Source organism: Corvus cornix, chromosome 1A (genome assembly GCF_000738735.6).
Source record: "Corvus cornix cornix isolate S_Up_H32 chromosome 1A, ASM73873v5, whole genome shotgun sequence".
NCBI lineage: Eukaryota > Metazoa > Chordata > Aves > Passeriformes > Corvidae > Corvus > Corvus cornix.
Genome location: NC_047057.1, coordinates 20779302 through 20807286, shown reverse-complemented (window position 1 = coordinate 20807286; position 27985 = coordinate 20779302). Strand labels below are relative to the sequence as shown.

General features: G+C 36.2%; 1 protein-coding gene across 6 annotated transcripts in view; it reads right to left on the bottom strand.

Annotated features, from left to right (window-relative positions):
- Positions 1–2209: 2209 nt before the first annotated feature.
- POT1 (protection of telomeres 1) overlaps positions 2210–27985 on the bottom strand; it is a 57698-nt gene continuing 31922 nt past the window's right edge. For 4 of the 6 annotated variants that reach the window (XM_019283639.3, XM_010395525.4, XM_019283640.3 and 1 more), the window contains 11 exons: positions 25136–25291; positions 18861–19021; positions 16366–16454; positions 15197–15241; positions 14623–14779; positions 13142–13347; positions 11731–11866; positions 9073–9167; positions 7415–7506; positions 5170–5275; positions 2210–4139 (listed from right to left, as the gene is read on the bottom strand). In XM_019283639.3, the coding sequence (XP_019139184.3) occupies positions 4027–4139; positions 5170–5275; positions 7415–7506; positions 9073–9167; positions 11731–11866; positions 13142–13347; positions 14623–14779; positions 15197–15241; positions 16366–16454; positions 18861–19021; positions 25136–25291 (1356 nt within the window). In that variant the 3' untranslated portion in view covers positions 2210–4026. Of the gene's footprint in view, positions 4140–5169; positions 7030–7414; positions 7507–9072; positions 9168–11730; positions 11867–13141; positions 13348–14622; positions 14780–15196; positions 15242–16365; positions 16455–18860; positions 19022–25135; positions 25292–27985 lie in introns of those variants that run through there. The other 2 variants (XM_019283642.3, XM_019283641.3) reach the window with 2 other exon arrangements.

The following is a 27985-nucleotide window of genomic DNA, read 5'->3' as shown; positions in this document are numbered from 1 at the left end:
ATAAAGACTCTCTACTATCACTTCTTGTTTTTATTACTATCCTCTGGAATTGTTCTTTCCTTCTGCCTCCATCGTATGCTGATTTTTTGTTTCCAATTCTTAACATTCACTGTACACTTTGAATAATAGTGGAAATAAATTCTTACTTGGATTTTTTTTTTCTCCACTGAACAGGAATTTTTTGCAGTGGTCCCATTCCACCTGAAGAACTTGAACATATATATTTGCTTAATTTTTTCACAACTCCATTTAAATATTTGGCCTTGCCCTATAGGGTAGTATCCTAGTTCCGGCCAGTTTCACATCTCAGTGCAATGGCTTGGCCAAAAAAGTGACCTAATGTGCATACATTCTCATGATCTAAAACACTGTGGTATTGAAAAGCTAAGCACTTATCCCTGTGAAGACAATAAACTCTCTTCCTTCTGTTGCAAACTGCAGCTTGTACCCTGTGGGCTCTACTGTCCTTCTTACAATCCCACTTCCTGCTGCTCAGTAGCCAAAGAATTAGTATTAAGCTAAGCATTTCAAAGCCTTGTCTGTAAAATCTCTGCATCCCGTAACTACAAAGGCTGATGAGAAAGTTCAATCACTACTGAACAGCAGGTCATAAACACGGAATGCCTCCTTGTTTCTGCAATATGTTATTTATTTACATTCTGTCTTTCCAACTGGATTTTCAAGAGTATGACACATCCAAGAGCTTAAATTCAACTGAATTTGGAGAGACTTCCAAAGTCTTTAAGTTTTTAAATGTCCTTAAAACACCAACTGCAAGGAGCAAAATTACACAGGCACCTGTGGTGATCAGTTAACCCACTGCTTTTCCTAGTCTCCCACTTTTCCCTTGCCCCTAGCTTTGGCCACTCCCTCAGGCTCTCCCTATTGGTTCCTGTATCCCAACCCCACCCAGGGACCACCCCTGAGCCCCTGACAAACGCTCCTCGCACCCGGACCACAAGGTCTCTCTGCCTCTGAGGGTTGCTGGGACAAGATGTGATTAAAGTCCTCTCAAACTCCTATGGGAGACCCTTCTTGCCTCCCTTGCCATCACTGATTGTAGAGCTGATAGCTGCTGGAGCAAGACCATGGGGCTGTCTGAAATGGACTCTGGGATGTGACCGGGTCGCATTGCCCTAAGCAGCCCCGCTGAGCTCTCAGGAAGCTACAGCCTGCTAAGCTAAATCTAGCAATTACAACAAATGGCACCCTCAAAAACACTATTCCAAATCTATTTTGTTTTCTTTTCTTTTTTCCCTGAAAATACCTTTTTCCTTTTTACTTTCAATTTTATCACTTTTTCTTCACTTATCCATGTAATTGGAGTGGGGAATGGGTTCATGTTCCTTTTTTGGTCTTTTATAGTTCTATTATTTTCCCTCACAGTTTCTCCTTTCATACTCAGATATTCTTCCCCCTTGATGATGTTGATGTGTGTGATATACTTCACATTCCATGCGTATTTTCCATTTCTAGTAGGAAAGTGATGTTTTGATTCAGTTTTCCTATATGCTGGGATATATATGGAAGAAGAAAAAAGATGTGAAACCAGCAACACGTGCCTGGAGTTCTCAGTGGATCTTAGTGTACCAATATTAACCTGATCTCCTATTGGTTCAAATTTTGAGTGTCTTTGAATATATAGTTCAGTAATTTAACAACTATTAGAGTAGACATTTGAACTTTTATTAATGTTTTAGAAACTGAAATCACACACCTGGTCACAAAACTCACCAAATGAAACAAGACTTTTATTTGTAATTAAGAAAATTGTAAGTAATGGCTAAAAGTCATTGCTGCCTGAGACACTCATCTTTCAGAAACCAGAGTCTGCTGGTGCTGCACATGCAGGACACAACAGTCTCAGGATTTCACCCCTCAGTCAGACACTTGCAGCTCTCAGCACTGACCAGGATAGGTATCCAAGGTCCAAGTCCCACCTCAGTACATGTTCCACTGCTCTGTACAAAGGCTACCAATAGGACCCATTTTTAAATGTCTGTCCAGTAACTCCTTTCTATACAGCGATCTTTAGTATGAACAAATATGTAATTATTAATTTATTTCTACACACTATATTTAGAAAGAGAATGAAATGTACATTTCAATCCAACAAACTACACATTCATTTGGAGCATTCATTTGGAGTTGGATGAAGGCTACTGACGACAAAGTTTTCCCAGTTATGAAATAGAGACTAAAAGACAAATAGAAGAAAAACCTAATTATTTGGAGAAATCTTTATTAAACATTTTAATACAATATTCAATAGTAAAAAAACCCATGTGATGCATACATAGTTTTTAGGCAGGGATTCAGACAAGGTATGAGGTGAAACTTGATTTATTTTACACTGGAGTTCAAAACATCTTTTTATTTATTACTTTATAAAGACTCATTTAGAAAAAATGTACAATATCAATATCTTTCAGAGTTGTTAACAAAAAAATCTAAAAATAGAAACTCACATTTTCATACACTCTGTACAATAAAAGCAGAAAAGATTGCCTTCAATGTAGCCTTTAACTTCTGAGAACATGTGGGTATGGCCAGTTTCTAAAGTTTTATAATATTCATTTGCCGTAAGTTTTTTTTGTTGATGCATTTATGCAAAGATTCTAGAAAACCTTCTTAAGTCAGTAGACTCTTTGATAAACTGCTGGTTCAACTCAAAATTGTTTTATTTTTCAGAATTTTTAAAGGAAATATGCACTCACCACTTTTAATATTGGTTGTCCCTAGACACTGATCAATAAAGAACAATATCCTTGCTTACAACATATAAACCCAGTATAATTTTTTACAATATAAGAAAATTACCAAGAAATTTGATGAAACTTTAAATGACAAATTGCATAATCTACTAAATGGCCCTGAAAAATGAAAAAAAATAAAATGTCATCTACTATCAAAATAATAATCTACTCAAATATTCCATTTTGCTTCTGAACTTCTTTAAAAACAGCTGCTGTAAATACTAAGTAATTTTGCTCTGATGTAAAGCATTTGATTTGACAGGGATTTCTACATTAATTATCCTTACAGAAACATGTCCTGAATTTGTCCTAGAGACTTCCAAATGCAAAGTAAGACCACCACATAATTTTCTAGTCCAGCAGAATTTTCAATCCATGATAGCACCAGATCAGTTCTATATCTCTAAATTTAGCCCCACAATCTGATTATGTAAGATGGAAAAGGCAGATCGAGGCAGTGCAATCTGACAGTACTTTTAGCCAGATACACGAGAGCCTTTGAAAACAGACCCAGCTAATAAGCATGCTAACAACTTTGGTACCTAACAGGGCCACCCCAGAATCATTACCATCTACCAAATGCCAATATTCATTTTACAATTTTACACTAACTTATTTCATGGCTTGCCTGTAATTTTAGTGATAATCATTACATGGTCATGTTCACAACTCCATCAGAATCTACAGTAACTGGTACATGTAGCAGTTACCTCAGTATTACTAACAGGAGGAGTTTGTCTAAATGTATGTATCAGTACAAAATCAAAGAAATCTCTAAAAAACAACCTCCCTGTCAAACTGTCCGAGAATAGTAATATTGGCTTGCACAAAGTAGTCTGAGTTTACTGAAGAGCTCCTTTTCTCTACCTCTGTTGACATAATTTAATACAAAAATGAACACACAGCATCATCCTGACTACATTTTTCTGAGTAAAATTCACGAGTTTAGAGTAACCTCATCACTGCCTTTTTGAAGTATAGATGGATAGTAGATTGCTTCCATCAACCTAAGCCAAGCGGCTTCCAGTGAAAAGCTTAGGACCTCCACTTGCCCTCAGATCATGAAGTTGTATGCCAGGAAAACAGCAAATATATCAAAAGTATAATTCCCATTCCCATTCATATATAAACTAAAAATTCATACATACAGGTTGAATTCCTCAGAAAGGAACAAAGTTTTTTTTTTTTAAAATACAGTCTCTGATCCCAACCCCCAACCCCCCCCCCGAAATTGATTCTTAATGGATTACTTCCAATTAGCAACATACAACTATACAACATCTTCAGCAACTGTAGTGTCAAAAATTTGGTAATAAACTTGATTTTTCGTTGCATCTCTGACATTATAGGACCTGATGAAGCATTCCAGCCACGGCAAGTCACCTACCAACAAAATCCAAATTACTGTTCAATATTCATTTCTAATTTTTATAGGAGGCAAGTATAACTTGAGCAGGATCTTAACTAGGATAGCTAAACACATACAATAGTTAGTAAGAAGAAAAATTAACTGTTAACTTTGAAATTCCAATTGGTATCTTTTAAGTTTCCCACAAGATCTGAAATGGTGTTTAGTGACAGTCTTCCAAGACTTGTCCTCCCTGCACCAGCACTCCACAAAACACTCGGACCCAGTAGTTGTGCCACAGTATAAAACACATATATGTAAAGACTTTCCAATAATAAAAATTCATCTCCACGTGTCTCAATGAGACAATTTCAATGGTCTCAAAGGGAAAATCCTTTACAATCTTATAGGACAACTTTTTCTAAGTATGGCAAAGACTCCAGGGCGATTGCAGTGGTCACTGACAGCCATGTATGTATTTGCAGTATGCACTGGAGGTTGGAGCTGCATCACACATCCAGCTACCTTAGACATGTGTAGTTTAGGCAGAGCTACTTTGTGCCACAACACATACATTGAACAAAAATCTCTGTAAATGGATTTGGATTAAGGATTTGCTCAATTTCCATGGATATTTCCCATGGCAAGGGATGCTCTAAATCAGCACGTGCAATCAAAAGCAGGGTAACACACAAACCATGTGCCATACGCTGAATTTCCTTTCAGTTTTCCTTAACATGCTGCGACATCCAGTACAAGGGTGTTCTGGTTAACTTCCATATGAATACAGATGGTATGCTAGTGCCTGCACAGGCATGACTGTATTCACACATCACTGCATGCTACATGAGAATTTACTGAACCATTTATTTTCTTTGTCAAAGGGAGAGCTAATATTAAAGGCGTCTCAGAACAAATTAATTGGAACTCTGCTTTCAGACTCCAGCATTTCTCTGTTTTGAGTTTTGCCTGCGCATAAGTTGAATTCTAAGACTTTGCATATGCAATAGCAGACTGAAAGACCCTTTCTCTTCCCACCCCCTTATAAAATAACAGCAAGCTGACCTAATTTTCTTCCCGGAGGACAGAGCGTATTCATGGTCATCTGCATCTTCTGCTGAAGAAAACTGTTAGTTAAGATTTCAGAGGCAGGAATTTGGAAAAACTTTTCCTGAAAGAGAACAGAAAAATATGAGGTGTTGAAAGAGGCGTAAGAAATCATTAGCCAGAACCTTGACTGCATGTTCTTTTAGGAACTTAAAATCAGGTAACACAACGTAAGAATAATATTATTTCAAAAAACTGTTCAGATACAGAAAAAACTCCGAACTGTCTGAAAAAATTAACAGTCTGTTTTTCAGTACCCCAGAGTATTTAGGGACTACAGCCGCCTACAGAAAGCACACCTGTAGGTCTCTATACATAACTGGCAGATATCCCTCATGAACCTCTGTAACAAGACAATATCTGACAACATTATGGCCAGAGAGGATGGTCAGTCCCCCTCAACAGTCCTTCACATCTTGAGAGGAACAAAATCACTTGAAAACAAGGGGCACCGCAACCTGGCTTTGTATCTGTGGAACTTCCTTAGTGTGAGTTTCATTTTTTGAGTTTTAGAAACTATGGAAAAAGTCTTATACTGTGGGGTACATTTTTGAATGGAGACAGAAAATAATAAATGGAACACTAAAATGTTAGCTAAACATTTTCTGTGTATTATTAAACCACATACAGTATACATGACTAAAAAACTCCAAGTTTATTCTTTCCAAGTTTGTCACCTGATTTTGTATCTCTAAAGGCTCATCGTGTTACAACTTCTCAGAGAGAGCTAAGATTTTTGTTAGTAATTTCTCATTTTTGTTACAAGACACAAATACAGAATAATCTGCCTCTGCATAATTTTTGTATGACATGCTTAATGGCAATGATCAGAAGTTAAAAGATAATCCAGCAGCAAAATTGACACAGATAACCCTCTCTCTTCCAACTCTTCTTCTCAGTATAAAACTTTTTCATTTTTTTGCTTCACTGACTTTTCCTATAAGGAGGGGAGGAAAGAAAAGCACTGTGTTCCTATGGAAGTGCAACTGGAAGCTACTGTAAAGCTGCACTTCAAAGCATCCCAGTTCCTTCTCAGATGGTGCTGAAGGACTGGAATTTAGGCTTGGAAACTATTGGCTTGCCTTTGAAGTACCACCAGCAGGAATGTGAGCAGCTGGCACTTCAGAAGAAATTGTGGGTATTTTACTTCAGCTAAACTGCAGTACTGAGCAGTATCTGATAAGAAAGTGAGCCACCCTGAAGTAAAAATTTTTGGAATTTTGCATCAAGAGATGGTTTAAATCCCCCACCTTCCTTTTGCAGTCTAGTTTCTCGATATAAAAAGGAAAAAGGACAGTAGAATGAAAAGATGACTAGCTGAAATGGGGATTGTAGTCTTTGAAGTCCTTTGCTGTTAAAATACCATGTATTTTATGAAAAACTAAATTTTTTGTGATATTACTTTTACTTACAGTCTTAAAATTAAACAAGGAAGAGTATTCTCTTCAAAGTCCCATCCAAAGTAATTTAATATAATGGTGGAAAATGTGCAGATATAGACACATTAAACTGCACTGCTGTGCATAAAAAAAATCCAACTAAATTCCTTCTCCATCGCATTTTGTCACACCCACATTGCAGTGACAGGAAAACCATCCATTCTTCAGTGTCTCAGGTAGCAGTAATGGCCTTAAGTTGCTTCAGAGAAAACTGAAGATAGGTTAATTCTAAGGTTAGTAAAGTAGTTGAATAAACTGCTTCTGAAATCCACGATAAATATCTGAACAGACATAGCTGAGTTCTGCCTAGGGAAAGAAGGTCTCCTTACCTCATGATCATGTGAAACAAAAACATCAAGCATTACTCAATGGATAGATTCTATTGAGAGTTAAAAAAAGAGGTAATGAGATTTTAAACTAATGCATAAGTTAGCTGCATAAATACTGAAACACTCCTATCATTCACACAGCATTCAGGCGGCATAATTTAACATTGCCAATAAAAGAGAAATTCACCTATAGAAATACATAAAAGTTTATGGAAATACCAAATAATCTATCTTTAGGCTTCAGTTTTGTCTTTATGCTTTAATATTCTATACTCTGTACAGTATTCACAACCTTACAGCATTGTAATTATTCCTACAAAACACTGCAGGTAACACAGAATGAGTATTTGTCTACATACATTCGTTATTTTTAAAAACAAATAAAATCCAAACACACATCATCTGTAGAGTCTATCTTTACCCAGATTTACTTACATAATCAAAAAGGTATGCATTTAGTGCTCCTGTTTCATCAACCAGTGTAAACTTCATAATAAAAACATACTGGAGCAGTTCAATACCTAAAACTGAAGAAAAGAAAAATTGATGTTTCTCTGAGAGAATATGCAAGGCAAACTATAACTCGAGCTGACAATATCCCTCCTTTAATAGTAACTGACTTTGGATACTGTCATTAAAAGTATAAAGTAACAGACCAAAACATAGAGGCTCTAAACAGCAAAACATCATTTATCTTTTAAGACCACATTGCAATTTTTGTAGTAACACTTTAATAGATGAGCCTATAAAAACACATAAAGATTTTTAAATACTTATTCCCATGCTAGTAAACAAAAAGCTAATATTTGCTAAGATCCTAGATCCCACCTTAGTAGGATCCTCCAACTCCTGTGTTCTTTTATCCATGGAAGATTAGAGAGGTGCTCTTAATTCAGTGCTAGTAAGAATTTCACCTGAAAACTATCTTCTGAGGAAAACAGTTTATTTCCTATGACATAGTAAAAGCTACCAAGCTTGTTCAGAAAAAACTTTGCTGGCAGTTCTGAAAGTATTCCAGCGTAAGTAAATGACTACAGTCACTCCCTCACTGGCAGCAGTAACTGTTACACTGCAAACGTAAAATAACTGAAACAGACAAAGTTACTACAGCTCTGCATCAGTTTTTTCTGGGTACACCTACTTAAACTGGTAGTTATTTTTTGTTCAACTTATATGATATACTTGCAGGTTTATAACTTAGTCTGAAAATACAGATGATAGAAGAATAGATACATAAAATAGTGTAACTGTCAGGAAGCATTAATTAATACTGTTTTCATTTTGAGAACTGTCAATCACTGCCAGTTATATATTACCTTACAATTATTTAATAGGATACAATTATGACAGTTTATTTAAGAAAATCACTGTATTGCTCAAATAGTTTTCTTCTTTTAGAATGTGTTTACCAAACTTATATACTGCTAGATATTCCAACTTAATATGTTAGAATATGAATTGATAAACATGCAAATATTCTTTTTCCTTAATGCATTGTAAGGTTTTAAACTCAATTTCCAGCATTTTAACATGCTGACTGCATACAGTAACAAAAGGAACACACAAAGCATAGAATACACATACTTGTTCTGGTATAATTCCTTTCATTTGAATATTATCTCTTGCAGACTCTCTAGAACATCCTTAACATAAGGTTTACAGAAGATAAAAATCTGACTTGTACGAGTCATTAAATAAGACTCTCTTTAGTTCAGGTCAGAAAAACTGTATCTTCAAAAGGAAAAGCAAGACTAACTTCTAGTACTGCAAGTACATACACAGTTTAAAAGTAACATCTACAACCAAAAATTCATGACATCTGCACTACGGTAAGTGTTACTACTGATACCTGTGGTAGAAGAAACTAGTCAACATATAAAATCCTTTAATTCATACTGCAATAGTTCCAAAAGAAAGTGTGTTATTTCAACTGGTAAAAGGTGAATGAATTTTACAGCACCATATTCAACATGACCATAATTACATGCTTTCTGTACAACATTGCAATCCAGAGCTGCAAATCAAACTATTTCATATCAAAACTACAGAATCAAGGCACAAAAGTATTTCAGGATAGGATCATGTCAGCTGACCTTGTGCTACTTCAGTTGGCTCCCATGACGGTTGCTGTTCTGCTGCAATGGAACTTAGATTCTTGATAGGCTTTGGAGTTGAACACTGCTTGCACCTAGCATTTAAAACAAGAGACGGAGACGAACCAAACACTGATGTATTTGTACTAGAAGTGTTCTGCACAGAAAAAAATCAAAATTCTGATTTTCTTACACAGTGAAAGTGCAGAAGTATTTCTGTTGCTGCTTGAAGTAACTATTTTACCGGACACACCAGCTTTAGAGCACAACAAAACCCTTAATGCTGTTTTTGAACTATCCATGAGGAGATAAAAATCTGGAAAAGACCACTTCAGTCAACAGACAGGAATAAAACTGTACATCAAGGTTGAGAGAGCGGGGGTTGTTAAGCCTGGAAAACAGAGGGCTCCAGGCAGACCCTACTGTGACCTTTCAATGTATAAAAGGGGCTTATAAGAAAAACAGAGAGAGTTTTAACCAGAGCCTGTAGTGAAGAACAAGGAGAAAGAGCTTTAAACTGAAAGAGGGTAGATGTAGATTGTGCAGAAAGAAGAAATACTTTGCAAAGAAGGAGGCACTGGAACAGGTTGTCCAGAAACATTCTGGATGCCCTATACCTGGAAGTGTTCAAGATGAGACTGGATGGAGCTGAGCAACTTGGTGTACTGCAAGGTGTCTCTGCCCAAGGCAGGGGATTGGATCAGATGATCATGAAAGGTCCCTTTCAACCCAAACCATTCTATGATTCTAAGATCACTACATAGCTAAACATATGTACATGTGCCACTACTTCTCACTTTGTAAAAAAAGGAATGAATCTGAACTTCTAGCACATTCTAAACCCATTACAGAGTTACAAGAGAAATTTGGCTTTGCCTATGCTGAGAATATTAACTAAGAGTGGTTAAAACACTCTATTTTATTCGTGGTGTATTTACACCAATTATTATAAATTTTACACATGACATAGTAAGCTAATGTTGCAAGTGGACGGAAATATTGAAGAACTGTTTTCAAAGTTGCTCGCATTTGCCTTAAGGAATGAAATTACAGAACAAAAGTATTTGTTTCAAATTAAGCTTCTGTATTAGTATATTACAGTTAGAACTTGAAATAAACGTTTATTATCTTTTAGGATCATATGCAAAGCATATAATAAAAATCAATAAAACTACTTTCTGCTTAAGTGATACAAAGCCAAGCTCAGCAAAGTCACTTTTTTCCTTTCAAAAACCCACTCAAACTCCAATAAATTAACTCTGAATTTTGCTTCTTATATGCAGCGTCTGTGTTTATTTTTATATATAGATGAATGTACATGCATATGCACACACATATAATTCATTCTATCACACAAAATCTTCTCTAGACTTTGCTAAGTAGATGGCACTGATAAAAACGTGCATAAAACATAGCTCTGAAATGTCAGCATATTTGTGAGGTTCCTTCCTAAATATCCTATAAACAATCATGGAATATCTTATAAACCATTCACTTTTACAGTCAAACCATTTGAAGAGAGAACAATGTCTGAAGGTGAGTTGTGTGTAGCTGGGGAAATATATGGATTATGAAAGTGCAAGGGGAAATACTTTGTATTGGTGAAGATCCTGTCCCAGTAGGAGTACCCATATACTGCTTTTATTTTAAAAAAGCGGTAGACAGCAATATCTGGAAAGGTCAAAACTATGTATGACAAAGAGAAACAATTACCTGTATTCATTTTATGGATGGACCTTATGGGAAACTTTAGAGTTCACATGAAACACAGAGTATTTCTGCACAGACGATTTTTTACTGCCTGCAGACGTGGCGTAGTGCACCGCTGCACTGCGCTCTGCCTGAACGGCCATGCTGCTGGGCACTACTGGGAGAAAACACAGCTGACAGCTCTCTTTGAGCAGGAACATGGCACTGCATGGCAGAGTAGAGATACCAGATCTAGAGACGCGTACTGTATTCCACAGCTTTGAAATTGTGGAATTCAGAAACCTCTTGAAGTCATTCGACAGTGAATGACATCCACAAACAGGTAAGGCACTTTGCAGTGCTGTGGATCACAATAAATTACAAATGGTAAGGTAAGGCTGTCCACAGTCCGTTACTGCTTCCTAACCTCAAGCTTTCCCAACACTAAGAATGAGAGAGAATGAGTTGTAGATTTACAGGCTGAGATTATTTTCTGGATCTCTATTTAAATATCTGTTATGCTGTATATGTATATATAAAACCCCATAGCATACAGTTTTAAAAACAATGTATGTTTTGACTTTAGTCTAAGTGAGACCAGAAAATGGAAGATCTGGACTAAAAGAGGTATTTAGGTACTCTGCACTGCACGTGTGTTTCCATTTCTATAGCACACTGCCCTACCCATGCACCACAGACAATACTGAAACTGGAGAGCTGTGTAATTAAGGACTTAAGATTTACAGAGCAAGAGCAGAACTGCAGTCAGTCCTTTGATACAAGGTATCAAATGATATGGCATTTCATCCCTGATGTCAGTACTGTGGATCATGCTCCACATCATGCTATGTATTTTACATCAAAGAATCTTTGGGAAAATTATCCCTTCAGCACTGCAGTCTGAATTACTGAAGAAAATGCTATCTATTACTGCAACTACTGAAGTATCAACAAATACTTTTAACCTACCCATAATATTTTACATTCCCTTGTAGAAGAAAAGGAGCTGAAAGATCTAATAATTCAAGATCATCTTCTGTGGATCTCACAGGAATAACACACTTAAATCTTTTTGTAAGCTTCCAGATTTCTTTTAATGTTCCACCTATTAAAAACCGAAAAAACATTGTTTCTTAAACAGTAGCCAGAAATAAATTGAACAACTTACACTTCTCAGTTGATTTCAGGGCCTTCAATAATAATTGATATCCACTACCAAAAACCCAAAAAATAGCCCAATACCTTCTCACTTTTACTCAACAACAGACTCAATTGAGAAACAAGGATAGACATTTATCAAAGAAGATGCCTTAATATCTTCCTCATAGCTGTAACATAACACTATGACCAAGAAGTTGTATTTAGTAAACATCATTTTCATATAATTACTCCTATGATTTTACTAGCCATTTTGCTAGGAAAAAAAACAAAGCAACCAAACTGACCTTTAATATCCACATATCCATATACCAATATACTTAGTTGCTGACACTTTAATATCTGAAAATAGATTTACCGAGTTATATTGCTCAGCTGTTTTAGGAAAACAGAGAAGAAATAGATTCTTTTTTTTTTTTCTCAGAAAGCAAAGGTTAGATTGAAACCAGTTTGGAACACATCAGAAATAAAGCAGCTATCAGAACTAATCCATTATAAAAGAAAGCAGAAAACAAAAGGGGTCATTGACCCTCACACAAAGGACCACCTGACTTATACTTGCTTATTCACATCACTACTTGAGCACAATTGAAGACTTTGTTATAAACTCTGAATGATGCTATATGCAATTATTTATTATTTTTATTATATTAAAAATTCCTCAGTAGTACCTAAATTGCTTTGTTTAAAGGTCAGTGGCTATTTCTCTTCCCTGAGGAAATCTGATAAAAACCACACCAACCCAAAAAACCTCACACTGAGAGAAGCTCTATTAATCTGAAACAACACTGACATCCAGAGGCTGACAAAGTTAATTGGAGGCTTGTACTACCAGAAGCCTTTCAAAGCTTTTCCACATCAACACTAAAAATAGGCTTGTTTAGGAGACTCAGCAAGTTTTTAAATCAGAACTGAAAAACCAGTAAGCACAGCTAGAAGAAAAGAAACCATATTCAGATGTTAATTTTAGCATAATCAACAATAAACAATATTGGCATCATTTTAAAATAGACAGAAGCACCTTACAAGACCTTCACAGACTACCATCGCCTGTTTGGACAACAGTAACTTATAGTTCCAGCTCAGTTTTTCTGTTCTTTGAAGATGCCTTTATGATCATCACTACTTACACTGAATACAACTTCAACACATATCTTTACTTTGTACATACTCAGAGTGGACACTGTGCTGTAAGAATTGGTGTATTTGCAATTTACCTTACCTTCTATCATAAGCAAGGTGTCTTCAGGATGTTGAAGCATTTCATCGTGTTTCACAAAATGGATGGCTATTTCCCTTTGTTTCTGGTCTTGAGTAGTCCACGTTACAGATTCATACCAGGATGTATTGTGTAATTCTGGGTTTGGGGCAGTATTGGCAGAGCCGTGTAAAATGAAATCAAAGTCATCTCCATATGGAACTTCTTGCCTAAAACCATTTCCAAAATGAGTAAGTAAATTCTAACAGCTTCTCCTCAGGCAATCTACCAACAAGGGTGACAGTACTCCAAATAAATATTAGAATATAGTCATGAGAGTTAAAGGGCATACAGGAAAAATATTCTCATTGTTTTATCAGTTTAAACATTTAGAGTTGTATAGTATATTATGACTTTCCATGTTAATAAATATGCTAAGCAATATGCTAACTTACCTAGGAGCAGAGGCAGCCTAATGGCTACATCCCACACAAATGAAAATCCACAGAAAACCAAATCTATCAGCTTTATGTGATTTCAGTTGGGCCTTAAAAGGGCCACAAACTGCATACCACTTCATTAGAGTGAAAAGACCGCATAACCTTGTATTATTTCGAGTTTTATGTTTTAGTCTATTTGACTTTGCACATATTGAGGGAGAAAAAAGAAAAAAAAGGACACTACTAGAATAGCTTCACATAAAAGGAAAGTAAAGGGAAATCTGCAACTGCACCACACAGTTTCTATCCAGTCCTGCTGGAGTACACCATTTATACGTTTCCACTTGTCATACACAGAGAAGCAATAATGCAGGCCATCCTAATTGTACCAATATTACAGAATCAATTAGGTTGGAAAAGATCTCTGAGAGTGCACAAAGCAGGGCAACAAAGACGGTGAAGGGCCTTGAGAGGAAGCCATATGAGGAGCAGCTGAGGGCACTTGGTCTGTTCAGCCTGAAGGAAACTGAGGGGAGACCTCATTGCAGTTAAAACTTCTCATGAGGGGAAGAGGAGGGGCAGGCACTGATCTCTTCTCTCTGGTGACCAGTGACAGGACCCGAGGGAATAACCTGAAGTTGTGTGATTTGCCTGATATTTTTGGATCCAGAAAAGATGCCTTGTCTGGAAGACACACTGTAGTCAAACATATTTTATTAATTCATTAGGAGATTAGTATACCTCTTTGCATGTCCTATTTTAAAACTGCAATAAAGAAACACTTAAGATACTTAAATACAACTATGGTATGGAAAAAACTGCACTGCTGCATTTGAAAATAAAAAAAAAAATTGTTTTGGAAGCACTAAAAGGATTCCGTAAATGGAACTCATCTGATGATTTCAAAATTTCCTATTTATTATCAGTGAGTTTCAAATCTTTGCTCAAAATGATATACATTTACATTCAGCTCATCTTACACAAGAAAAGGTTGAAAACACACTGAAAATCTAGGCAAAATATACAGAGCAATTTCTACTTACTTATACTGTGTGAAACACTTACAAAGAGTTGCATTTGGAACAATGAAGTTTAACAGACTGATGGAGTTTTTGGGGTTTATAAGTTCTCAGCTTTGCTCTAATGCGATACTGTTGAGGAGCTGTGCTGTTCGTTATTGTTTTCAGTTCTGTGTTACTCAAATCCTGGTGATCTGTTAATACTGCAAAACAATACACAGACAGAGGAAAAAGCACCAGGTATACTATTAATCACCGTCATATTTGTAATACAGGAAATGGCAATCGCAGGTATGCATTCTTCCCTTATTTCAAACTTTTCCTTCCTTCCCAGCTGCAGCCTCAGTTTTATCAATACAACTTCTTATTACAGTCTGTAAGATAAATCATACCAGGCTGCAGGAGCATGGTGTAGAAAAAACATATGAAAGCAGAATATACAAATATGCTCTATTCCTTTAAACAACAAATAAACCCAAGACAACATACATGCATTTATACTCTTGGAATTTATACTCTTAGAATAGCTCTTCCTACAATAACCTTTAAGATAATGTTTCAAAATAGCTTTTGTTCTTTAGCAAAATTAAAATTCACCTTAAGGTCAAAATGTTACCTACCTGTAACAGATAACTGCTGACATCTCTGTAAGTCCAATTCAAGATCTAAAATCAATAAGAATTCCTAATTATTTTCCTTGCTTCCTTTCTTTTTTATCATGTGGACACGCACAAAGTAGGTAGACAGACATGTAGATACACACAAAACCAAAAGCTGAACAAATGAAAATGAAAATCCCAATAATGTATGAAAACAATACAACAACAACAACAAAAGCAGAGTAAGCAGGAGACAAACAGTGCATATCAAGAGTTAGTATATTAGAGGGGAAGTCAGTATATACATTAAATAGTAATGTTATCAAAGTGAACATTTTTCAGAAGTATACTATGAATGATCTGCTGACATAAATTGTATTCATCCCCTGTAATCCTTCTGGACAAGAACATAAATACATTATTCTAAAACCAATATGGACTGCCTGGTCCCTCCTCTGAACAACCTCTACTACACACAGAGAATGCAGTAAATAAGTGCAAATTTTTTTCGAAATTTTCAGTTATGGACTGGACATGAAGCATTTATTTATTTATTCTTGACTTTTGGATCCTTTTAGAAATGTCCTGTGTTTTTATGTTAATAATGGCTGAGTAACACAGATTTTTAAAAGCTAGAAGCAAAGATACAGACTATGTCCAACCAGCTTTAGAGTTTAATTCCCTTTTAGTTACTCTTATCTTGGGCTAAAAACACCATTCAGAAAATAATATGGGGTCTGTAGAACAGTTTATAAGATATCACTGTTCCATGGAAGTGCACCTTACAGCTCTGCCACTGACACAACTTTCCATCCAATGGCTTAAGAAGGGCTCCTCAACAGGCAGCTGTTTAGTAGCGTTTTCAGTGCCTGTCCCTGCGGAATTGCCCTTTAGAGGGAGGAACTTACGTAACTCTGCTTTGTGATCTAACAGTATGATTAAGAACACCACCTGTGTTTAAGAATTTATTCACTAACTCCTATGAAAGTATCTTTCCATGTAATATGAAGTGCTTGTGCTGGGAGACAGAAAGAGTAATGTAAATTTCCAGTCGAATAAACTGAAAGAACTCTCTAAAGCTTTGAATGTGAAAGTAACATTACACACATAGGGAAGCAGTAACTGTGACCTTATCTTGACCACATATATCTATTAGAACAAAAAGCAAATCAGCTTTCAGTTGCTCTTACCTGTAACATTGCCAAAAGTGCTGTCTAAGTCCATTGAACACGTGTTTTCCATATTCTGACTGTCTGCCAGATCCACAGATTCTAAGAATCTAAAGATAAATTACTAAATATTTTATAACTTAAAGAAATCTTTTATAAATCATCATACACACACACATATATATACAGGATTACACAGACACTTATATGAAACCTATTTATTATCAATACACAGGTATAATGTTCAGACATAAATGTTCCAGCAGAGAAATAAAACTCAACTGAGCCAAAGTTGCAGGAGATTATATTAATTATGCAGATAAGACAATTTCCAAATCACTTCTGGAACATTAAACATAAAATTGTGCAAGAAGAAATACGTACTACTGGAAACAGAACTCCTGATAATGGAATATGGACTTTGCTTACTTAGCCTTTCCTAAGGAAGAAAAAAGTTTATAGCCTTCGGAAAAAGGAGCAGACCATTCAAGAGGACTACAAGGATGTTATGCAGGCAGAAAATTAGAAGTGCCAAAATCTGACTAGAACTTTATCTGGCTATTGCTGTATGAGACATCAAAAATAGTTTCTTCAAACATACAATCAACAAAAGGAGAACTAAGGAGAATCTCCATCCTTTTTTGGATGTAAGGGGAAACATAGGAAGGACAAAGGATGAGGAAAATGCCAATGTACTTCATGCCTTCTTTACCTCAGTCTTAATAGTAAGAACAATTATTCTCTGAGTACCCAGACCCCTGAGCTGGGAGACAAGGATGGGGAGCAGAATGAAGCCTCCATAATCTCAGAGGAAATGGTCACTGACCTGCTATACCACTTAGACACACACAAATTTATGGGGCTGGCTGGGATCCACCCACAGATACTGAGGGAGCTGGCAAAAGTGCTCAACAAGCCACTTTCCATCATTTATCAGCAGTCCTGGATAAGTGAGAAGGTTCCAGCAGACTGAAAATTACTGTAGATGGTCATCTACGAGAAGGGTCAGAGGGATGATCCAGGGAACTACAGGCCTGTCAGTCTGACCTCAGTGCTGGAGGTCGTGGAGCAGATCACCTTGTGTGCCATCATGTAGCACATGAAGGATACCCAGGGGATCAGATGCAGCCAGCATGGGTTTATGAGAGACATGTCCTGCCTGACCAACTTCATCTCCTTTTATGACAAACTGACCTGCTTAGTGGATGCAGAAACAGCTGGGGATGTAGTTTACCTGGACCTTAGTAAAGCCTTTGACACTGTTTCCCACAGCATTCTCCTGGAGAAACTGGCTGTCATGGCTTGGCTGGCTGCTTATCTACTGAGTAAAACCTGGCTGGAAGGCTAGGCCCAGAGAGTGGTGGTGAATGGAGTTACCTCCAGCTGGTGGCCACTAACAAATGCTGTTCCCCAGGGCTCAGTACTGGGGCCAATTCTGTTTAATATCTCTACCAGTGATTAGGACGAGGTGACTGAGGGCACCCTCAGTAAGTTTGTGGATGGCCCCAAGCTGAGCAGGAGTGTTGATCTGTTGGAGAGTAGGAAGGCTCTGCAGGGGACTCTGGACAGGCTGGAGTGATGGCCAAGGCCACGTATATGAGGCTCAACATGGTGAGTGCACTTGGGTCACAACAACCCCATGCAGTGCTACAGGCTGGGGCAGAGTGGTTGGAAAGAGGACCAGCAGAAAAGGACCTGGTGAAGGGGCTGAAGCACAAGTCCTGTGAGGAGCTGGGATGGTTTAGCTTGGAGGAGAGGAATCTCAGAGGGACTTTATCACTCATCTCTACAACAACGTGACAGGAGGTTGTTGAGGTGGGGTCAGCCTCTACTCCCAGGCAACAAGAGACAGGAGAGGAAATGGCTTCAAGTTGCGCCTGGGGAGGTTTACATTGGATATTAAGAAAAATTTCTTCATGGAAAGGGCTGTCAAGAGTTGGAACAAGCAGCTCAGGCAAGTGGTGGAGTCATCATCCCTGGAGGTGTTTTAAAGTCATGTAGATGTGGTGCTTAGAGACATGGTTTAGTGGGGGACTTGGACAAGGCTTACAGTTGGACTTGATGATCTTAAAGGTCTTTTTAAAACTAAATGATTCTGATGCCTTATGAATGTAACACAGTTCAGTAAAGAATGTAAATTAACTGCTTCATTTTGAATATCTTTAAATCTCACCGCTTTCAAGTAACACACACATTTAAAATGTGCTTAATTTATTTGCTGAAGCAAGGCGATGCCACTATAAAACAGCGTTAAGTATGTCAATATGGCCAGGCTTTACTACTACAGCACTATAAAACAGAAGTCTTGAGCCCTACTGGATTTAAATTTGAAAAAGTTGCCTTTTATTTACCTATCCCTCCAAATACTCTTCATCTTAGTAGTGCTAAAGACATGCTCTGTTCTTGAGTGTCTGATTCTTAGATATATTTAAAATTCTAAACTGTACAGCTGTTACATTAGCCTAGAGTTTCAAGAATCAGCTAGAAAAAAACAAACATCTACACATAGTACTTACGCTTTTAGTTCCTTAACATCTGGGTTACTTTCTGGCAAGACTCCTATTCCTCGACCATAACAGGTGCCACCATGAAGATGAAATTCTATATGTGAGACATCTTCATTGTCAGCACTTGCTTGTTTTGTATGAATACTGTAAATTCTCAGAAAACTTCCAATCTGAAAGGAAAAAAAAAACCAACCCACTTTGATAACACAAAGTTAGTTATTTACATGGAAAATTCTAGTACTCATGAAGCTTCTTCCCTGTTTTAACTGAATCACAGAACAGCTGAAGCTGGCAGGGACCTCTGGCGATTACCCTGTTCAACTCCTGTGCCCAAAGCAGGGTCAGCTAGAGCAGACTTCTTAGGGTTGTTTCCAGGTGGGTTTTAAGTATTTCAGGTATGGAAACTGCAAAACCTCTCTGTGTGACCTGCTTGTTTTGCTTTATCAGAAAACATTACTGGCAGCAAAGGGTGATTCAGAACCAGAATAAGCCTTCGTAGTAAATCTGATTCTCAAACAGACTGCAGAAGACAGATGAAACGAGTCAATACATTCCCTTCCTGAGGGCACAATTTGCCTTCTATATTCCCAACACAACCCCGCAGAGACTGACGTCCTGTGATTGGTCCATGTATGATCACATTTAGCAATTGACCTCCTGCTCATCATCGTGCACGGTTTACTATCTGTTTACATGTACATACAAACATATCTGCTTACTCAGATTTCTCCATCATATCTTACTCTTACATTACGGATAACATTTTTTTAGCCCCAGTACAAAAGACAACATGTGTTAGAAACTGAAAGATCTTGGCACTTTTCCTATGTCTGTTAGATCTTCTCTTCAGGTACATGGAGAACATGCTTCCTGTTTTGCTTACAATGATTTTGTGTTTTCTGAAACAGTTTTGTCAAGTTATACAAATGGACTTAGGCTAACTTATACAATCACCTATTAAAAAAGAAGTTATGGAGTGCTGAACACTGAACACATCTTCATAACTTTGCATTTATTTCAAAATACCACTCCCATTACCCCCCAAAGAAAACCCACATACCCAACCAACAAAACAAAACCAAGCCCAATGTTCTACAGATAGATAATCTGGAGACTCAATTACACAGTTACCCAAATATATTACCTGAGATCCAGCTGATAGCTCGCAAGCTACACACATTCAACAACCTGGATTTATATTCATTCTAAACATCTTTAAAATAGTCTAATATAAATGACAAATTATTTTAAATTTACTTCAATTGAAATTAATATTACAGCAGTCAGTTTATTAAGTCACATTTCACCTTCAGGTCCCATTTTAACCAGCAGAAACTGAAAAAGTATTCCTATTAGATTGGATTGGTCATGCCATAGTACAACACTTCTAAACACATGGGTATATGCATAAAAGCAGATGGAGCAGCAACCTGTGTCTAGAATCCTCCTTTGTATCAAGGAACAAACTATGACTACATAATGTGGATATCAAACTGCTCTTTTAAACAATAATCACACATGAAAAAGGCAGCATATTTTCCAATTGTGGCAGCAGGGACATAAAAAGTGCACTTCAGCCTGCACCTATTTTGCTTCTGGCATGGAGCTCTTACCAGACTTTTAATTGATCTGCACTGTTAGGAGGCTGCTCATTTTGTTCATTCAAAGCACCACCAGGACAGCTTGTGCATTTAGATGGCAGTTAAGAGGCTTATCCAAAGACTTTTTTTTTCCCTTTCCAGATGCTGATTTCACCTAATTATGTTGAATATCAAAAAACGCAAATGACACTCATATCGTAGGACTAATCTAATGACTATGACAAATATTTCTGGAGAAAGTTTTTTTTAAAAGTTCTTAGCTAAGTTCTGCTTATGGAATAACCTTATGTAAATAAAACAGTAACAAACTACTTCCCTACGGCCAAGAGTAATTTGCATTTAAGCAGGAAAAGGTGATTTTGATTGACAAATTTCTTTTTTTCAAAAATAGTATATAAAAAGTAAGTATTTTCTCTATGTATAAACACAAAAAATTAAATATGGGAGAGAAGAGCTCAGAAGCTAAGAATATAAAATGATGTGTCTGCCTTCTAAACTTGTGTGCTGAAATTCACACAAAAGTCAACTGAACTATGTTTTAGTGCAACATTCACTTTGCAAGACTTATCATCACTATAAAATAATCTTCCAATACAAACACTTAGTAGATCCTTTTCTGAAAATGTTATTATTTTATATATTTTAATATCACTTCAAACTATAAAAAAGAGATGCATAATAATCAGCATTGCCAAATACTCAAGAAGTCCATAAGGTTCTGAAAGTCAGCCCAGAGATGCCTGGGTGGACAGGATGCCGTTTCCGTGGATTCCTTTGGGAGGCAGCCTTGCTTACCGTTAAAAGCAGAGAGCAAATGTGGATGTTATGGATAAAAATGTTACTGTATTTCTGTTGTTTACAGAACACCTGCAGACCGAGAACTTTATATACTTGACTAAGAAGAAATTTTAATCTACATTAAACACCACAATTTACAGAGACATCACTAAAATCTAGTACAAAACCAGCCCCTTACTTGACTTTACAGCAGCTCTCTTTATGACCTACCTCAGAGGAAATTCATTTAAAAGTGAAATTAACAGAGTTCTTGCAGTAATATAAAATATACTAATACCCTATTTTCAGTTTAATTCAAATACGACTATTTAAAGAATACATATTAAGGCTAGACAGAATCAAAATGCAGAAGTCATTTATGTAGTTCCCTGTAACTAGCTAACTAAAACAACTTTTTAGCATAGGAAATACTCATGATTATTTCAAAACATATAGGGTTGTGTTCACATTCACACTGGTGAATTCATAACAGCATTTATCATGGCAGGTAAATATTCATGTTTGTCCAAAAAGGCACTCATGACAAGAAACTGTCTTTATCAACAGGAATCACATAACAAATTCACCTGTACTTATTTTTATGCCTATTTTTATGGTTGATTATATTCAATGGGATTTCTTTGTCATCATTTTTATTGCATCAGCAGTCTAATTTTACTGAGTAAATGGTGCACAGCTTTCTGCCAATGAGATAAAGCATACACACAACATTTGGGCACCAACCTTGGCAGTAAGAAATACAAACTTAAATCCATTTAAGAGTTTGAAGGACTTAGGAGTATTGTCTTTTGGGATTTTTTCCCCTTTCAGTGAGTAAAAAGACAGAAGTGGGAGAATACAACTGATGTGTCAAAGGAATGCTACCTAGGTCTGAAAAATATGAAGCTACTTATTGCAGCCATGTAGTAACTCATTTAAGTTGTATGTTGAAAATGTGACTCTGGCACTAAGAAAGCAAGAATTCTTAGTCTAAACTACTATTAAAAAAGACATGATGTGATATGGTGGGAGAAACAGCTGAAAATATACAAATTCTACATCTGAAGATAGGTAACAGAAAGCAAATACTGTGAAACTATGGACTAGGACTCATATGTATGCTCAAGGTTAATTGTTTTAATTGTATTATCCATAAAATGCATGGCAACACAGAATCGATGGTATCAAGCTGGAAGAGGAATGCAAGGACCACACATTCAGTGAAAGACAGAACATAAGGAAATCTCTGACCAACTGTGGGCAGCTGGACCCCTGCTGTGCACTGACTGACCACTGACACTCACTCATCTTGATGCTTACCACCTAAGTAAAATGCCCTGATGGAGAAACTCATGTCACAGACCTATTCCCAAACTGCACAGCAAAGTCAGTGAACCCTGAGAACTTCTGGAAAACTGGCATAAGAAGGGCTTAAGAATGTGGAGCAACTGTATTCCAGACCATTAGTTGTAGGCTGGGGTTCCTACAGTAATGAGAATGAGTGCCTCGTGCGCCCCAGGCAGCCAGAGGAAGAGGGAAATTCAAGCAAAAGCAGTGAACACCATTTTCTTTGCTTAGTTGTAGGTCTTGCCATGTCCTTATGACCCAGGTAATAATCTACTTTAGAGATGAGATTTCTGAAAATTCTTTCTGTGTTGTGTTAAGGCACCAAATTCTGAAAAGCCACAATCTTACCCAGCAGGAAAGGGAGGCCAGTAAATATAGGGAAAAAAAGTCTAATTACAGTATCAACTGTAACATACCTTCAATGTTTAACTGAAGTTCTCTCTATTAAAAATTTTAAGTATTATTTGTCTTAGAAAATGAGATAAAGTGCTCATATCTTCAGTGTTCTCTGGACAAACAATCTAAACAAGAAGTTTTTAACAAACTCTTGCAGCAATATCCCTGACACTGTGCTCCAGGATTCGCCAAAAATTCCCTGTAATACACTACCCACTTTCTCTGCCTAGTACTTATTCAGAGCTTCCTTGTCTGAACATGTGCCTACAGATACCATTTTAAAATAAGAACATGTATTTCAGGTTTTTTTTAAATCTGCCCTTCTTGTTACCAAGGTTGTGTAAAACAGATTGCTCCTACATAAAACGTCATTTCCAACCTGCAACTATCACTGCAAATGGCACACAACAACAGGCGAGAGTGTAACCTAAAAATTCTGTAACAATTTACATTAAAAAAGGCCATTCTAAGCTAGTGTTAAATGTAGAAGCGATGACTGAAAAATAGTGCACTTTTTACTGTTTCTGAAACCACAAATTGGCAAAATACCTAATCACACTTAAGAAGGTGCATGTGGATACACTAAGCACTCTCCAGTTCTATATTGTTACATACACGAATTTTTAAAAAACACTTTGCATAGCAAGACCCTGAACTCAGTAAAATACCATATATACTTTGATTATACTTTTTTATGATATTACATGATTTCCACTAGTATTTAAAAACCTTTAATAAAACCTTCCATTTTAGGAGAGTTCCCCCCAAATTTTATTTTATACATATATATATGTATGTATATAAAATTCTGTGAAGTACAATTAATTCTATGTGTTGCAATCTGAAATTAATAAATATTTCTGAAATTTAATTGTCAGCATATCAGCCCTTTTTATTTGATAACTCCACTAAGACAAGCAACTAAAAAGTGGTGTACAAAAATTATCTATTTTGAAACTTCTACAGCTTGCATGACTGAAACTACTGCAAGTTTGGATGTAGCCAGAAGGAGAAAAACACCCACAAGAGGTCAAAGGAGGTTTCTTAACAATTTCCTTTGAAATTATTAGAGCTTCTACTACACAGTGCAGTATCCAGCAAAGGTAAAAATGCTTCAGAAATGAGAAAGAGTAAGTAGATAGGAAGTAAAAAATTGAGAAAGGTGATGAAGACATCCCGCACATCACATACTCAATATGCGATTAAATTCCTGAATATAAATGGGAAAGAAAAATAAAGGGATTATTATCAGCTACTCAGGAAAATATGTTTTATTAATATTAAAATACTTTTTTTCTTCATATTCAAAACAACATTTCACTGGAACATCAGTTTTTTATACCAGTTAGCAAGAGAAAAATTCTAGAAGAGAACTCGTAAGTAATAAAAGTTTCAAATAATGAAATACTTCTGTCAGTTTTGCTATGAATTCTTACACAAATTCTTACACTTATTTTGGTATCTGTAATTTACTTATGAATGGGTGTTAATTTATGAAATTGATTTCATGTCTGCTAATAGACCCAGCAGAAAAAATGGTTATCACTTATCTTTATTTTCTGGTCAATGTTTTCTTAAAAATGATCTTGAGTATAGAGGGCAAGGCATGAAATGAAAGATGAAGTTTTTGCCAAGTTCCTGTATTCAGAAGCAAGATGGCAGTATTGCTGAAGATCAAATGTTTAATTGTGTTGTTGTTTTTTCCATCTAAGCATAATCAACATTACTGACCTACTAAATGAAGATTGCACTGCAAACTGCAGAAGTTTATAGAACAGAAAATCTTCTATTGACTTTAGAATTAAAGGTCTTTAACAGGACTACAGGTTTAACACTGCATTGTATAATTTAAAAATAATTCTAAAGCATAGAATACATTTTCTAAGTGCATTATTTTCACTGTATTATCTATTCTATTACAGTATCTGGAAAGAACTGCTTAATTGGAAGAATTTTTTTCATGGCAATTTTTCGGTAATGAGCCTGTTTAGCACATGTTGAAGGAGTTTTGCATTCAAATAAAAGGTATGGGAAATACAGTGAAAGATAAAGAGGCACATGAAACTAATTACAGCAGAGCTGAATTGATGCATTCTCTGAAGTGATTTCTAAGCAGAAAATAGGCCACAAAAAAAGAGTCTGAAACACCAAACTACGCATTACCTTAAGTGATTCTGCCAGTTGTACATGATTATCATAGACTAGAATGTCCACTGCTAGATTTCTCAGCTGATGAAGAAGAACTTTTTCTCCTTCCAGGTCTTTTGCTTCTACAGGCACCTTCCACGTGGGGTAGGGACATTTTGTGCCATCCCAGACCTGCAACAACAAAGGAACTATTTCAATGTGCTCAGAATACTTTAGTTTCAGGCTTTAAACAACTTTTTGTTTAAAATTATTTTGCTTGATTAGAAATTGTTAACCATAAGAAATCTTAGTTGCAATATCATTCTAGAAGTCCTTAAAATACTTGAATTAGACCTTATGGGATTTTAAAAATTATTATTTCTTACAGAGCATAAAATAACCTCTACAGAGAACACAATCAAGTACTAAGACCTGGAATTAGTTAATATTTAAATAAAAAACCCAAAAAGAACAGCTGTAACAAAACCTCAGCTGTTTATCCAGCACAGAATAACACAATATTCTGAGCTGGAAGGGACCCACAAAGATCATCAAGTCCAACTCTTAAGTGAATGGTCCACCTGGGGATTGAACCCACAACCTTGGTGCTCTTAGCACCATGCTCTGACCAGCTGAGACAATCTCAGGGTTAGCTATTACAACTCTTAGAATTCATCATATGCACAACTGTCTGTACTTAGTATTTTAATCCTTCTATAGGGGTTTTTTATCCACTCTAGCTACAGAATGTGAAGACTGAGTACACAGCACATATTGACTTAATTACTGATGATCTCCTATATCAGCATACACTGCTTGTTATCCAGAACATATTAGAAAAACATCAGTACTTAACCTATATTTATTAACAAGGATTCTAAAACTTGCTTGCCTAGAGCTAAATCCTTGATACACTCCAAGTACTGAAATATCAGTAGTTATTTTTCAGCTATCAAAGTGTTGTGAAAAGGTAAGTTTACTGACAGGCTTAACACCTTGAAAAGAAAATCTTACCACTTAACCCAAACATCATTCTGTAAACTATGGTTTCCTGAGTTTTTGCAGATATACTCTTCTCAAAGACTCAAAAATAATGGCCTGAAATACTGGCACAGTAAAATAAAAATCTAGAAGCATTTGGACTATACTTCTGAAAGGCTGCTTTTCACAGGATTTCATACATATAGGTTCAACAGAAGAACCTATTTTTCAATTTTCAGACAGTTTGTGATACCAAGGTGCTTTGTCCCATGAGTTAGGCACTGCAGAGCACAAGAAAAAAGGACACCAAAGCCTGATTTTTAAAGGGTTTCTACCCCTTATGCTTAACTGCTTTGGATCAACAGACGCACAGGAAAAGATCTAAGAATCAGCAAAGCCATGTATAAATGCACTATGAATATCATTCGCAGAATATGCATCCAAAATCAAGAGATAAAAGGGAAAACTGTTCACAGTGAAAATGACCCATGACATCAAATTAATGTTGCCAAGTAAGAGTGTATTCTGAAGGACCCAGATAATGAAGCTGTATATGCTGCCACAGATTAAAAAAAGCCTATTATCTTCTGATCCTGTACCATGAAATACTTAAAACCACCTTTGAAAGAGAGGTTGCCTATTGCTTGAATTATCATATCTTTTCCAGAACTCATCTTGAAAACAAATTTAGAGCACATATATTACAAATTTAGTCACTTTGACAAAATAAAAAACCTTTAAGTTTGTCAAGTTTTCCATTATTTTTCAACTGGCTTTACTTGGGAAACTTTGGTAATTCTGCATTGGAGAGATGATCTGACAAATGGATTAAAATAACCTGCAAACTCCCTGTTCAGAAGAAGGATGACTTAGTTCTAAAATGTCCTTCGCCAGAGGAACTAACAGAGCTGGCACCAGGGCACCTTTTGGAGGAATTTATAAGTTAGTGAAGTTTCTTTACAAGAAAAAAAAATCCTTTGAAAAGTAGAGTTGGGTTTGGGTTTTTCCTTGCACAAGTATGAAAACAGATGAAGTGCTCTACCTGAGGAGCTTGGCAGCTCTGCTTTACACAAAACACAAAAACATTCTGGTTTCAAACTGTTCTGGTTTCAAAAATGAATACTGGACTAAAATCCAGCACTGGTTAAATTAATTCTGAATAAGAAACAAATTGTTCTATTACTAGTCATGAACAGATTGGAGCTAAAGTTAGTGATAACCTTTGATCACCATGGTTGGAAAACACTGAAATGAGAGAGACAAAACACCTGTTCCTATTTTCAGCAGAATATGCTCATTGTACAACTTACCCTAATGTACACAATTTAACTGATAGACAGAAAGGAAGAAAAGAATAATAATAAAACTCTTATGAAAGGCATAAATGACAGAATAATTACTAGTGTGCATTCTTTAGTCTTCACCAATTTGAATAACAAAATTCTGAGAAAATGGTAAACACTAACAGGTCAGTGATACCCATACCATGTCCAACTCTGCTGCTGTGCAAATAGCAATTAATTCATCAAGTGTAATTTACAAGTTATGCTACAGGTGATGCACAAAATTGCTGAAATTTATTTTAGTTGTTTTTGAAGCAATCTCCACTACGTACATGAGATCAGTGCTTAAAATAATAATGATTTTTCATAGTATAATCAACCATTAATGTAACTGATATATTTGGAATAAAATAAATGTAAATTATTATTATAAAATGCATAACCAAAATAGTACAATAAAATAATATTTAATAATCACTCAATTTAAGCTCATATTGAATTGGTTGTTTTGTTTGATTTTTTTTTATTTAGCAAATCAAAAAAAGAATCAGAGATCTGTCACGACCAATATTTGATAACAGAAATGGATTTTGCCATTGTTGAAAAATGGAGGAAATTAGAA